The 14,911-nt window shown below is 45.0% G+C and overlaps 1 protein-coding gene across 13 annotated transcripts in view; it reads left to right on the forward strand.

Annotated features, from left to right (window-relative positions):
- The window catches only part of VPS13D (vacuolar protein sorting 13 homolog D), a 119,232-nt gene that overhangs the window by 32,986 nt on the left and 71,335 nt on the right, over window positions 1–14,911 (forward strand). For 8 of the 13 annotated variants that reach the window (XM_083628340.1, XM_083628334.1, XM_083628336.1 and 5 more), the window contains 16 exons: window positions 769–949; window positions 1,913–2,095; window positions 2,208–2,255; window positions 3,408–3,627; window positions 3,998–4,208; window positions 4,428–4,599; window positions 5,247–5,353; window positions 6,671–6,880; window positions 7,467–7,732; window positions 8,542–8,675; window positions 9,280–9,435; window positions 10,645–10,879; window positions 11,666–11,740; window positions 12,533–12,739; window positions 13,737–13,826; window positions 14,519–14,659. In XM_083628340.1, the coding sequence (XP_083484466.1) occupies window positions 769–949; window positions 1,913–2,095; window positions 2,208–2,255; window positions 3,408–3,627; window positions 3,998–4,208; window positions 4,428–4,599; window positions 5,247–5,353; window positions 6,671–6,880; window positions 7,467–7,732; window positions 8,542–8,675; window positions 9,280–9,435; window positions 10,645–10,879; window positions 11,666–11,740; window positions 12,533–12,739; window positions 13,737–13,826; window positions 14,519–14,659 (2,636 nt within the window). Of the gene's footprint in view, window positions 1–768; window positions 950–1,912; window positions 2,096–2,207; window positions 2,256–3,404; window positions 3,628–3,997; window positions 4,209–4,427; window positions 4,600–5,246; window positions 5,354–6,670; window positions 6,881–7,466; window positions 7,733–8,541; window positions 8,676–9,279; window positions 9,436–10,644; window positions 10,880–11,665; window positions 11,741–12,532; window positions 12,740–13,736; window positions 13,827–14,518; window positions 14,660–14,911 lie in introns of all 13 variants that reach the window. The other 5 variants (XM_083628344.1, XM_083628345.1, XM_083628337.1 and 2 more) reach the window with 2 other exon arrangements.

Here is a 14,911-nt window from a genome sequence, read left to right on the forward strand (position 1 = left end):
AAAGTGTGAGTTCATTTCATAGGGAGACTGAACTCGTGCTGCTGGCTGAGAGCCAGCAGACAGCAAAATTACATTAATATAACAAAATGGCTGCAGGAGAACAGCAACTTGGCAGCAAGAATCAAGACTGAGACTGAGAAAATGGCAGCATGACTTGGCTCTTTTATGGAGTCAGCCAGAGCCAAGCCCATCTCCCAGGTCACATGCAGGGGGAGGATGCTCCAGACCAGTGTAACAGGAAGTTACACTGACAGGATGTCCCCCTGCCTGTGCCCACTCTAGGGAAATGAGGACTGTTGTATTTGACTGTACCAATGGATTACATCCCACTGCTTCCGACCCCACAATTCTATGATTAGAAGCACAGGGGTACGGCAGGACTTTCCTGTTGTTGTACTGAGCCTCAGGGTTGCTCAGAGAGCTTTGGAACTTGGCATTGCTTTCTGAGCACCTGAGGTTTAGAACAGTAGGAACAAATGTCCATGTTCTCAGCTGTCAGGGAGGGACTCATCCCCTGAAATTCTGCTGGGTGTTGAGCTCAGTGTAACACCAGTGTTTCCTGCTCTAGAAGGGAGGGGTAGAGAGCAAATTTCACGGTGAGCCAAGATACGTTGGTCTGTTTGACTCCCCCTCATAATGAGGAAGAAGAGAAAAGTATTCAGCCAATAAAACATAATGGCAGCTGGCTACGAAGATGTCATCTGGTGTAGCCAGGTGACACCTGAGCACTTTTGAGTGGAGCACACTGAAGGTCTCGATTCCCACCAGGTACGGCCGGCCCGATCCCTTGCTGCAGAGAGGCTGTGATATGCGCGTCAGCCTACAAATGGCATCGGTGCAGTATGTCCACACTCAGCGCTTTCAAGCAGAAGTGGTGTCTTTCATTCAGCATTTCACTCAGCTGCAGGATGTCTTGGGGCGGCAGAGAGCAGCAATCCAGGGACAGACGGTATGCTTTATAGCCTTCCTTTCAGCTTGCAGGAGATGCCTTCCTTCTGAAACACGAGGATCCTCTGAGGGTTACCGGAGGCTTCTCTGCAATTTGAGAGGCCTCTTTGCGATAGCCCTTCTGTTTTTCCTGCCCTGGGCAGCCAAGGATTAGAAGGCACAGTTCTTTCATCATAATGGCATACATCATAATGGTGCCCCTACGAAAGTAACTTGTGGAATTTCAGAAGATTGAGTTTGAATGTCCACAACATTTTCCAAGCAAGCAGAACTAGAAATCGGGACGATCTACAACAATACATAGCGAGCCGATGCATTACTTTGTCATCTGTTCCCCAAACAAACACACTGATTTGAGAGCTAGACCTATAAACAATGAGCTCTCTCTCTTTCTGCCATTGCATTTTGCTTGGGGGGGGGGGAGTGTGTGTGTGTGTATTTGCAAACACATAGTATCCATTTTTTTTAAAAAAATTAAAAATCCAAATCCCCAAAGCACCCCAGTTTTGAGTGCTTTGGAGAGATTCCGCTTCAGCTCAGATGGGGCCAGAGTATTTCAGCAGTAAGGGGTCTATGGCTTGGCTTTTGAAAAACAGGGGATCTGTGGTACTTAGCTAATTGGGAACCACTGGCATAGGCAATGCAGAGTAAATGGACCAATGGTCTGAGCTGATCTAAGGCAGCTTCCTGTGTTTAGAATTTCGTGTCAAACTGAATTTTGTGTAATTTTTTTTAGTATTTTAATAGTGATATACCCCAAGGTGTAGAATTCAGGCAGACATGGAAGGTCTGGCTTTTTGGCCATGAGAATTTTTGGTGAGATTAACTGAAACCAGTAGCAGGTTTTCAGCATTGTGGTTGTAGCGAAAAATCATCGCTTGATTTTTTGTAAAATCATTCTTCTGCATAGCATACCCATGACATTAACAGGGCATCTTTTGAGACAACCTCTCTCTTCCCTAAGGTACGAGATCAGGCCCAGCGAGCCACCAGAGTTCTTCTGGACATCGAAGCTGGCGCTCCTGTCCTCCTCATTCCTGAAAGCTCCAGATCCAACCATCTTATTGTAGCCAATCTTGGGAAACTGAAAGTCAAGAACCGGTTCCTCTTTGCAGGTACCCCTGGTACCTTTTCGCTAAAAGATAAGGTAAGACTAATGTACTTGCCTTCACCGTTCTGTACATTGCAGTCAAGCTCAGGAGACGGTAAAAATGCATTTGTTTTGAAATATTTCTGTCCCTTTTTCCTTTCCCCCCGAGGACTCAATTTTGCAAGGCGGTGTCTACAAGGATCGTATTCTATGTGAGGTATCTCCAAGCATCCTTCCTTGCAGAGAGGGTGCTGGGTGTTTGTGCTGAGAACCCATGTGGAATTCAGCTACTATGCACATTTCATTCAAAACACGGTGTCTATATTTCTAAAACTACTACCACTGCTGCTGTAATAATTGACACAATTACTGCTGCAGTAATTAGTTGCAGAATTCCATAAGGGTTGGTTTGAGATTTTAGCTTGCGGTGTTCTTTTGCTGTGCCTTTTCAAAGTGCTCTTCAGAAGTGCCTCACCTTATTTGCAGGTGTCAGTGGAAAGTGGGTGCCAGCTTCTGGTGTAATTCAATGTTCACATGCATAACACATCTCCATCTGTGTCCCCCATCACCCATTTTGCCTAGAGTCAGGAGGAGTTGTGCAGCCATCCTTGCTTCTGGGCAACATACCGCAGAGACGGGTGTCATAGGGTGACAACAGATAGGAAGTGTTTGTGGAGTGGGCTGAGGGTGTTTTCAGCTGCAGCTGCTTTTCAGGAAGAAAATGCACTTCCAGTAAGGGCCTGCATCACTGGAGTGAGAATTGCTCCTTGTATATGGAATATTTCGTTTGTCATGACATAGCTCAGCTTTTGCTGGCCAGGTTCCTTCCTGACTAAAACTCCCACCAGAACTTGCTAGTACAGCTGTGCTGGCTGGGGATGTAAGGAGTTGTAGCCCCAAACAGTGGAGGCTGGTTCTTTATGACAAATGGGGCACTGCCCCACCAACCTCAGCTTGCTCCCACTTGCCAGCCCTTCTTACTTAGCATCCAGTTCAATGCCTGCCAGCTTCTTCCTCCTTGCTCTCACTTTTGCCCCTGTGGAACTCGGCAGGGAGGAGGATAGGTAGAAAAGTAGACTTAGGTAACTTGGCCCGTCATTGACTCTGCCTTCACCTACTGTTAGCTGTCCACCCTAGAGGGAGAGGATCAATGAGACTGTCAGTCCAGTTCTCTCTAATGGACATCAGCTATCACTGGTCCAAAACATCTGGAGAGCACCAGGTTAGCTGTTCAGGCCCAATTAGTAGCTAGAGAAATAAACAACAAGGACATTTCCCTTTGTGGACGTATTTTTTTTAAAAAAACCAACAACTTGTGGCTTCGAACAGTGAATTTCCCTAACTTTGGACCGCCCCCCATTTTTAGCAGGATTCCGTTCAGTTTTCTTCACCACTGGGAACCCCAAAACACAGCATGAAGAAGACAGCAAGCACTGATGAGTCCAAGATGGCATCATGTTCCTCTGAAGGGTTGTTCATGAAACTGTCCTCTTCTGGACCAAATCTGAGTCGGCTAAAAAGTGACCCAGGAGCAAGTGCTTTGGCTAAGCCACCAAAGATGACCACTTTGCCAGTCCCAGACAGTCCTGGTAAGTTGGAGAGAGCTGGACCAACAGACTCATTGATCTTCTTCTCCTGTTCATTTTGTGTTGGTTCTATTCAGATTGGCTACCACTGATGTGGCAAGTTATCCAACAGTCAGGGTGGTCTGGGTATGTACCCTGCTCAATGTAGATTTTGAAAGGTGTTTTTGTGGAGCTGTATTTTTGATAGCAACCCCCCCCCACCATGGTGCTTAAGTGTGTAACCGAAGAGGGTTAACTCCAAATGGTAAGCATCCTCCACTTGGAGATGGCTTGGAACCGGTCCTTCTGATGTAGAACGATGCTCTGTAGCAAAGAGCACCATTTGCAGAGCTGGGCACGGGAAAGTAAAATATTCTGGGTTGATCTCTTGCAGAGGAACAAATGTGCCTGCTGGACTGCATTGTGGTTGACCTGCAGGACATGGATATTTTTGCTGCTGAAAGGTACTCAAGAGAATATTCGAAAGCTACGGAAGATGCGAGTGCTGACCTGGTCTTCCCATCCTTCGTTGTCAGGCAGACAAGGGGGAGCCTCTTGACTGAACCCTTCAGGCTGAAGCTGCAAGTAGAAAGAAACTTGGACAAGTGAGTTATGTGACTGTGATTCCACATTCACTGGGGTGCCTCCCCTCCTGAGTTAAGTTCACTTGCGTTTGGAAGATTTCAGCTTGTCATTATGTGGCAGTTTTTCATATGTACTTGTTTTTAAGATCGCTTCTCAACCATTTTCATTAAGTTAGTGTTGAAGAACAGCTTCATTATGCCGAGACATTGTGATGACTTGTGTGCATTTTTCTTTTGTAGGGAGATAAGCCACGCAGTGCCCGATATATCTGTTCATGGTATCTTGTCGTCGGTGCATTGTTCCCTGGATCTGAGTAAATATAAACTAATTCGTGGACTCTTGGAAAATAATCTTGGGGAGCCGATAGAAGAATTCATGCGGCCTTATGACTTACAGGACCCAAGAATACATGTGAGACGAGTACACTTTTGCAGTTGAAAAATCTGTCCTGGAATATTTGCATTGTGTTAAGATATAATATAGGCCGGGGGTGGGGAACCTCAGGCTCTCTGGGCCAAATGTGGCCCTCTCAGCCACACCCCTTCTCTGGCTCTGCTCCACAACCTCCTTGAATGCTTTAGCCCGGCTGGAATATGTCTATGGATTCTGGCAATGCCTCTTGCTTCCTTGGACAGAGGATGGAGAGGGACATATGAATAAGCGTAAAAACTAACCTACGGTACAAAGGTAAAAATCACGTTTACACTTATTGTTTCACCTGCTTTTTCTTCCGACCCTGTCCATCACTGGCTGTTGACTAATAAAGGACTGGGTCAGATGAAAATATTGGTTGAAGAGAGAGGAAGATTCTTAATGTTGAGGCTCTATCAAGGCATAGGAGTCAGGTTAAAACACTTGTTACTGAGTGTGTAGGTGTGGAGAATTCCAGTGGACTGAGAGGTGTGGTGATGAGGTGGAACACAAGTGGGGCTGCCGTAAGCAAAGATTGTGATCCTTCAACTTGGGAGTCGTTCAGAAAATGTTGTGTTCAGTGCAACATGTGGATAGGAAACTGGAATCCTTCTCTGCAACCATTTTTGTTCGTTTCTCCTTTTTAGACTGTGTTGAGTGGTGAAGTGTACACTTGTGTGTCTTTCCTAATTGACATGGTCAATGTAAGTCTGGAACTCACTAATCCTCAGGGGAAAGAAGGCTCATTAGCCAGGTACGTTTCCCCACCCTTTCGAGAGAGAAAAAAAATCTTCTTTACTGCGTTTGACTTTTTCTAACCTGGTTGCTTTTTATTTTTCCATTTTTCTCCATGCAAGAGATGAATGATAAAGGACAAGAGGGAGGGTTCAAATGATGAAAGTAGGGGACAATGTTGCTTCCTGTGGGTGGGTGGGAAAACTTTTTTGCAGAGGTTTGAAAGAGAAATGCTGGGCGGGGGCACTTTTGAAAGCCTTGAGCAAGGGGCATTCCTACTGCGCATCAGCTGATGGGTTGGTAGGAGCCTGCTTTCAAACGTCCCCTCCCCTGCCCCCCTCCCACACTTTAGGCTGGTGGGTGTGTGCCTTGCTCGATCAAAGGAACAGCCACCCCACACCTGAGTTCATGTATACTGTCAGGTGCAGGACAGGTGGTAATGGCTTTATGGGACAAATGGGGAGGAGTCCTGGAGCACCATGTTTAGTCTGTGGGCTTGGAGGTTCCCCACCCTTACGAAGAGAGGATGGACAGTGTGCTCAGCACGCTGAACGACGTCAAAAGGAAACTCCTCCTAAACCAGCAAGATTGTAAAGCAGGGCAAGTACAATTTGGAAGGGAAAGTAACAATTTGCAATAGTGTCCATTCCAGTGTATCAGTCCTTCACATCTCTTAACCCTGCAGCACGCTTTGTGGCTGATGCGTTCTAGTGCTGTCACAAGGCTCTGCCCATCCTGTTTGGCTACAGCAAACCTTAAGGCGAAGCCATAATTCCTCACTTTCCCTTGTTTTCATTTTCTTTCACTAGCCAGATTGAGGCTGGCTCAGAAAATCCGGTGCCAGGGTGATCTCTGCTTACAGTAGGGAATCAACAGCTCTGTGTGTCTTAGATCTGGAGTTGCCAGGGACCTTCTGCATGCAAAGCAGCCACCCTACCATCAAGTTACAACCTTTCTCCTTACCCTCCTACACTTAGCTAGGTAATAATAACGCAGGAAGTTTCCTCACACCAACTCAAACTATTGACCCGTCTAGCTTGTTGTTTTCCATACTGACCGAGTTCCAGCTCTCCATCTCCATGTCCCGCCAGCCACAACAGGTTGCATCCAATGCTAGACCCATTGAAATGAACAGTGATCACTCATTTTGGTCTATTAATTTCAGTGGGTCTGCTCGTGAGTAAAACTCAGTTGGATACAACCCAGTTCTTCTGGGGGAGGTGGAGGAAGCGTATGCTACAATATACAAATATGCGCAGAATATTTGGCAACTGTTTGGAAGCATTTTGTGAGGTGCTTTGTTTTGTTTGGTCTCCCTTGCTTCAAATTCCTTTAGGTTTGACTTTAAGAAGTCCAAATTGCTCTTTGAGGGTTTCTCAAACCAAACCAAATCCATCAACTTGGTTTCACATTCCATGATGGCATTTGACACGCGGTACACAGGGCAGAAGATGGCTTCAGGAATGCCAAATGTGTTCAACTGTATCTTCCAGTCATCGAAGAACAGCAGTACTCAAGGAGCGATACAGATTGAGCTGCATTACAGGTAGGAGGAGCCCGAGATCACTGTGCCACTGAGACCAAGCTGGATGAGACAGACAGCCCAGTATTGGCTCAGGTGGAGCATGTGGCCTTCAGCTTGGTTTTCAGCCTGCAGGCTAAGGGTCACTGAGGACTTGAGCCACCTTTTCAGACAAGATTTCATGATCTCTATGGCATCGCTTGGTCCATTAACATTTATAATTAAGAACATAAGAAGACCCTTCTGAATCAGTCCAAAAGCCCATCACAGTCCAGGATTCTGTTCTGAAGGTGGCCAATCAGGTGCCTTTGGGGAGCCAACAAGGGGATTGAAATGAAACTAGTGTGACTGGATAATGGAGCACAGCTGGCAGCTAAAGAACTGATGCCAAGCTTCTGAGCTGTTTCAAGTATATCCTTTTAAACCAGTGATGTCACAGCATCGATGCTAGAAAAAAAGATGGATCTCAACCGTCTTGTAATCAGCTGGATGACTTGCTTGCTTATTACTCCCCCAAAATAATTTCAAAATGATGGATGCTCAAAAGTGGGCAGTTGGGGTAGATAGAAGGTGCATAAACATACTCATCGCTCCCCTCTCTCCCCGCTAGATCTACCAAGGATTCCTCCTGCTTCACAGTTGTTCTGAACAACCTCCGCGTGTTTCTCATCTTCGATTGGCTAGTGCTTGTCCACGACTTTCTGCAGACACCCAGCGACACCAAAAAGGAGTCCGGCGCCACTCCTTCCCGACAGCGCAATTACAGCAGCGAAGCCACTGTTGTTCCCAAAGCAGTGAAGTGTGGGATAGTTACAAAGCGTTCTTCCCTTCAGGTCTCCGCTGAAAAGCAATTGGAGGTCAAGGTAAATGTGACAGGTAAGGCAAGAACTCGGGAGGCTGGGAGAAGTCAGAGGTCAAGGCTTTGCCATAGCGGCAACCCATGCTTCTATCCACATTATTTGTGCATCATTCTATCATACAGTGGGGGGTGAGAGTGGGAGAGATGAAGCCCAGGGATAGAGCATCTGCCTTACACATAGAAGGCCCCAATCTCTGGCATTTCCAGGTGGAAATGGGAGAGTTTCCTGCCTGAAAACCCAGAGGACCACTGCCTCACTGTGTGGACAATGCTGAGCTAGATTATACTGTCTCAGTATCAGGCGCAGTTTCCTATGTTCCTGTTGCCGTCATGAACACAGAACTCAGTTTGCAGATGGAACACCTGCAGTTTCAGACCTGAACCATTACGTAGGGATGACTTGGGTTCAGCCTGGATAGACCTGCTTGGCAGGGTGAGGAGGGAACAGCCAGTCTGTGTTAACCCTGATTTTCTCCCACCTATCTGCCCATACCACACCCCATTCTAGAGTTTGCCACTATGGTTAGGGACAGTAGCTCTCGGAGTTCTGTGTCGACACCCAGCGTTCTGTGAAGTGTTGAATGTGATGCAAAGATAAACAGAAATGATGAGCCAAGTGTGTTATTTGGCCATTGCTGAGAATTAGCTACCCTTCTGTGATGCTTGATGGAGAGTCCCGTGCATCAGAAATTTTAAAAAGCTGTTATTTACCTCGAATTTCTCATTTTGTGACATCTGACTTTCCATACTAAGCTGGAGAGAGAATGTAGACAGTATCCAAAGCCCATTAACCAACAGGAGAAATGTTTGTCATGTTTCCCTTCAGATACTGAATTTGTGGTGGTCGAAGACATGTCCTGTGTGGATACCAATGCAATTATTCTGAAGGGGACCACGGTTCTCACATACAAACCCAAACTGGTGGATCGCCCTTTCTCAGGCAGTTTGTCTGGCATTGAGGTAAGAGTGCATCTCTCCTGCTGCCTGATGCAATTCTAGCAGGCGATGATGTTATTTTTTGGGGGTAGAGAAAACTTACCTGTCATCCTAATGCAGGGGTTCCCAAACTCTGGTCCGCAGGGGTTCCCAAATTGTGGTCAGGTGGTCCGCAGCATGTCCGCATTAAATATCCATATAGATCTTCAATTGTATTTTGTTGCTTCTTGCACTTCTTATATCGTATTTTATTGCACTGCAACTTAAACCCCATGGAGTGTGAATTGTAATGCCGTGAAATACAAGAAATTAAAGAAGCGATAAAAGCACAATTAAAAATCAGGCAGCATCTAAGGCAGTACATCACAATTGCTACAACAGGCAAGAAAAAGAATGAAGCTGTCTCCTAAAGTGTATCATAAGAGCTTTAAATAATCTAATAAGGTAGAATCCTGCACATGCATGAAAGCTGTATCTCAGCATAACTTGGACCAGACTTCGAAAGTCCACTGTCTTGCCCTGTCTCCCCCCTTCCCCCAGCATTTTTGGGCATCACAAGGTGTGGGAAGGGATACAATTGTGTTGGGACCACAAACATAGTGCTTGATCTCTGTTCCGTGTCACCTAGGTTTTTTCATGCCGACTGGGAAACGAGCAGGAAACGGCACTCTCGATCATTGACCCTGTACTAATTCAAGTTGAACTTGTGGGGAACTCTTCATATCCAAGCGGCTCAGGATTGTTGGATGCCTTCAACAGTGAAGACTTCCCACCTGTTTTAGAGGTAAGGCTCTAAATCAGCCTGCGGTGGCTGGGGTTGATGGAAGTTGCCTCCCCAAACATCTGGATGGGGCAGGCTTCTCTAAATGATTCTGTCCAGCGTTCTCAAATATACATGCAAGCTACCCTGCAAAGGGTGTCGTGATTGCTTTCCTTGAAAGTGTCATAATAACATGTAAAACGATTGGGTGAGTTGGGTGTTGGTTGTGTTAAGTTTAGCCTGGAGAAGGGAATTCTGAGAAGTGATATGAGAGCCATCTTCAAATATCTAAAGGGCTGTCACTTGGAAGATGGAGCAAGCTTGTTTCTGCTGCTCCAGAAGGTAGGACCTGAACCAATGGATTCAATTACCAAGGAAGGAGATTCTGACTAAACATTAGAAGGACTTTCTGACAGCAAGAACAGCTTAACAGTGGAGACTGCCTTGGAAGCTGGTGGGCTTTTCTTCCTTGGAGATTTTTAAAGAGAGGTTGGATGGCCATCTGTAAGGGATTCTTCAGCTGCGATTCCTGAATCGCAGCCAGTTGGACTAGATGACACTTGCAGTCCCCTCCAACTCTACAATTCTATGAAACCTTACTTTAAACAAAAATAACAAGCTGTATAGCTGCTTGTACAGATGTGCCTTTTTGGAACAAAGATGTGTCCTAGGACACCTGGGGGGGGATATTGTACTTCTTGGAACAAGGGGTTGGATTCAGACACCAGTGAACAGATCCTAATCCGAAATTTATATGTGCCTTTTTTTGCCAATTTACGTCGCTTCACAGGGCAGATATTTCCCCCATTTTCTTCCTTGGTATAAATGGATTATTTCAACACTGGGATGGGGATCCTGTGGCCTCCTAGAGGTTGCTCATTTCATCCCTGACCATTTGTCATGTTGAATGGGGCTTCTGGAGTTGCAGCCCAACAACATCTGGAGTGCTACATCTGGAGTCCCCATTGCTGCTTTAAGCGCCATCATTGGATAGAAAGTTCATGGCTCCAGTTCTGAAAGATTTGTAACATTTAACACCTGTCTTAGTGTTTTAGATTCTGATTAAATTTTAAACCAGGTTGTTTTAAAAGAGAAACATATGGGTTTTTGTTTTTTTTAATGGTTTAATTAAAAGGGTCAAGTTAAAAAAAATTGTTTTTATTCCACTTCTATATTCTGTAGACATTCCCACTTGCTAATTTCTCTTTGCTGCTGTTTCTAATTTTTATTCAGATTCAGTTACAAGCATTGGATATCAGGCTGTCTTACAACGATGTCCAGCTGTTTCTGGCCATTGCAAAATCCATTCCTGGTCAGACCAGCAACGCTGTGCCAGACCCGGCTGCTGCTTCAGATGCCAGGGCCACAGCTTCTCCTTCTCCTGCTGCTTCCTCTTGGGTAAATGAGATCCCAGGACTGGTGTCAGAAACTATAGAAACGTACAAGCACATTTTGGATCCCGTTCTTGGTATGAATGCATTTTTTTAAGTTAAACTTGTGTTACTTTCGCCTTAAGTCATCCATTGCTGAGGTCATGCATAAGATTTAGCATGACATACGTGGGTAGTTTGATTAATTCGTTTAACTAAAAGACACAAATGAAAATAATAAATGATGCAATAAAAAGGAGATTGTCTGAATGTGATCACAATCGTATCGCTTGTTTATGTGCCCCGCAAAAAAATCCTTTATTAATTACATTTTTCAATGCTTGGTACAGATATGACATCCAGTGTCATATACTCTCATGTTTCTTGCCTTTGAGTGAGCAAACATACCAGGAAGTCTTCCATTACTGTTGCCATCTAAACCAGGAAACCATGGTTAACAGCTTGGGAATAATACCCTGCTTGCTAACCACAGATTCCTGGTTCAGATGACACAGGAATGGAAGACTTCCCGATTTGTTTGCCTGCTCGCAGCCAAAAAGTGCGTTCCTATCTCAACTTAAGCAAAGATGACAATCAGAACTCAGCCAGTATGACAGCTTATATTTTGTTATAGCAGTTCTAGGCAATTGGGATATGGCTTCATAATGACAGAAGTATATCTACAGTCTTACACTGGTTGACTTGTCCCCAACCTTGCTAATTGTGTTAACTGTTTATGCTACACTGATAATACTACTTTTCTTGAAAACAGAATTGTTCCTTGTGTTTTGCAATTGACCGCTTCCATAAAATATTTTGGAGGGGAAACAGCAGGAAGTGAATATGTGTTCAGGCCTTAATAGCAACTTACTATTTAATTGCAGAGTTGCAGCTGGCCCGACTGCAGGAACTGGGGTTTAGCCTAGATGACTGCCGCAAAGCTCTATTGGTATGCCAAGGTATGATTATTTTTGTGTGACATGCAGATGTTATAAAATCATCCTTGTAATAGTTTGCTGCAGCAAAACAGGAGTGCATTCCATTCTTTGCAGGTGGACAATATTGCCGGTCCACAACTTTTTCCCCTCATCTCTCCCCCTCCCCTGCCTCTCAGTGCCATAACATTGATTGTCCTTACCCCGTTTTTGTGAAGATGTGATTTTCAACTAGAGGGGTGGACCTGCTACCAGGCTATGGCCTGATCTAAGGAGGGCTGCAGCAGCACTACCACCATACAAAAGTGCACTTTTGTATTAAAGGTTGGAATAAGTTGAAGACTACCAATATAAACCGTTCTTATCATTTTATTATTATTTATTGAATTTATATACCTCCCTATACCCGGAGGTCTATAACCTTCCTCCTAGACCATCCAAATAAATTAAATAGTCAGGATGGCAGTAAAGCTGCTGTGGTGGGGAAGGAGGTATGGCCCTTCTTGGCAAGGGTTTTTGGCTGCTCAAAGCACGATTTTATTCCTTCTGGCTACGTATATAAGCATGGAGGGAGTTTCTTTGGCCTTGGGTGTGCTTGAGGGATAGTAAAGGAAATGTGTGTCCAGTTAGATTGAGAGATAATATTAACCTGGTGGCACTTTGAAGGCTTCTGTTTTTATTTTATTTTTAGCTCAACCCAATGTTTTCAAGTACAAAGGGACAAGCCTGCATTATTGGGAAAGAAACAGTTTTCTTCTGACGTCCTTCTTTGCATTGCTTAGTAAGTGTCTGATTGTTTGCTTGTTGTGCACTCAGGTCAGCTGAAGAAAGCAGCAAGTTGGTTGTTCAAGAACGCTGAGCCTTTGAAGTGTGCACCGTTGGATTCCAGCCACCGTGATCTCCAGGGCCCCATGGCTCTGCGCTTAATCTCTGGAGTAGAAATTAAAGCAGACAGCATCTGCATTTGCTTTATCGACGACTGCATGGACTGTGATGTTCCCTTAGCCGAGCTGACCTTTTCACGTAAATATTCCCACCCGTTGCTGCAGAGTTTGCTGGTTGTCACATGGCTTGCATTTCAGTTCGTTGAGGCTGGGGAATCTTGGAGTGATGAGGGCATTTTAAGGTTCTTGGAAATCCATCCTGTAATCTCTTCTCTTGGGAAGTTAGCCACATAAGCTTCAGTCAACGCTCAATGCTGGTCAGTGTGTGGTATGTAGAATTGCAAGTTTGTAAGAACCTGAGGATCAGCCCTTGTACAGCAAGGTGGGCTTTTGGAATAATGCCTAGCATTAATCAGAATTTACCCAGCATCTTCCTCCATTAACAGGGAAAGAAAAGCATGCCCCGGGTGTTAAGTGCCTTTAAGAGAAAGAGTGAGTTTAGGAAGGCAACACCTGAGACTTCAAGCAGGGTTGCTGGGCTACATACCAGTCTCCACAAAACCAATGAATCCATCAGTCTCAACCCACTGTTAATATCAAGCAGGTGTGCCAGTAAAGCATTTTGAGTACTAGAGGAGGAAGAAAGGAGAGGTGGAGTCTCAAAAGAGCAAAAAACTGAAAAGGAGCAATTAATGGCCCAACGCATTTCTGAAGATACTCAAAGTTAATTAGGCTTGCTTGTTTACAGTTCATGGGTATAGGACACAATGCTGTACATCTAAGTACTCCAAGGAAGAATATCTTGGAAACGTGATGCCATTTAATTTGCCTTTGTTTTGCACCTTTGAGAGCCCCCCTCTTCTCCTCCCACTTGGGATCCAGCTTTTGTTACAACTACTTCTGATGCTTCATTGTGGTTTAAAAAGAAAAAAAGTGACAAGGGTGTGTGTGTATGTGTCGTTTTGTGTGGGTTAAATGCGTACCTGGATAGAGTCCTTTAGAGCACCCTCTCACAAAGTGATGAACTAAAAAATGTTTGTTAACGATGGACTGAGGCTGGGAGGGGATATGATTTATTTATTTTTAAATGGTTGAAATGTTGCTCATCGATTTTTGTATAAATGGTTTAATTTCAGACCTGAATTTTCTCCAGCATCTAAGAGCCAGCCCTGAAGGTTATGCGAATTTTACACTCTCGGGAGATTACTATAACCGCGAGCTTTCGGGTAAGAAGGGTGGGGAGCTTTGTGACCAAACGTGGCTCTTCAAGCTCCTCTATCTGGTCCTCAGGGTTTTCCTGTGGCAGTCACCACCTACTGACCCTGCTTTGCCCCTTCCTTGTGTGTTTTTGTCTGGCTGGAAATGTGTCCTTGGACTCTGATAACACCTCTTGTTTGCCTGGATGGAGGGCAGAGAGGTGTGTGTGTGTGTGTGTGTGTGTGTAGCCTACTGTACAGAGGCAACATTTACATTCATTGCTCTGTACACTTTTGCCTCTGGCCCCATCCACCACTTCCATTGTGGCCCCCTGGAAAGTCGCACAAAAGAAAACATGACTCTGAGGCTAAGAAGGGTTTGCCACCCTTGAGGATAAGTGTTTGTGTATTCCCAGCATTTGGCGCTCAGAGAGATGCTGCTTTAGCCACCATGGCTAGCAGCCATTTACCTGAGTTCACTGTACATCTGAGAATACTCTTTTTTAAAAAAGAAAAAGAAAAAAAGACCTGTTTCTGTTTTTATGCTACCTGAGAAGCAGGTAGTTAGACTGGGGTACTTCTGCTTGCATTTGAAGCTGCAGTTACTCCAATAAAGCATAATAACATAAAATGCACTGCAGCATGTGTGAAACTGGTATGACTGGCATTCAAAATCCGTGTTTTAACCCACCGTGATGATTGTTTTCCTCTGTTTCTCTCAGGCTGGGAGCCTTTTATTGAGCCCTGGCCGTGCTCTGTGTCCTGGCAGCAGCAGTTAGCCAGCCGCCTCCACCCTTCCCGGTTGAAGCTGGAAGTGAAAGCAAAGCATCGGTTGGACATCAACATAACTACTGTGTTAATCGGTATGTCAGGCCTGTGGGATAGTAAACCCACTGAATTTAACCAACCTAAGTTAATCTTGCCCATCAATTTCAGTGGGTCTGTTATCAGTAGGACTAGCATTGGCTGCAACCCTTGGCTTTGTTTGCATCTTTCTCTAAGCCTAATTTTTTTTGGGAAAGGAACTCTGCAGGCACCAGAGAAGTCATTGGTTGTGCAATTTTTTTAGCTTCAACCTGACCTGTGCTATATTTTCTTTTTCCTCTTCTTCTGTT

Source organism: Podarcis filfolensis, assembly GCF_964270895.1.
Source record: "Podarcis filfolensis genome assembly, chromosome: 8".
Classification (NCBI taxonomy): Eukaryota; Metazoa; Chordata; class Lepidosauria; order Squamata; family Lacertidae; genus Podarcis; species Podarcis filfolensis.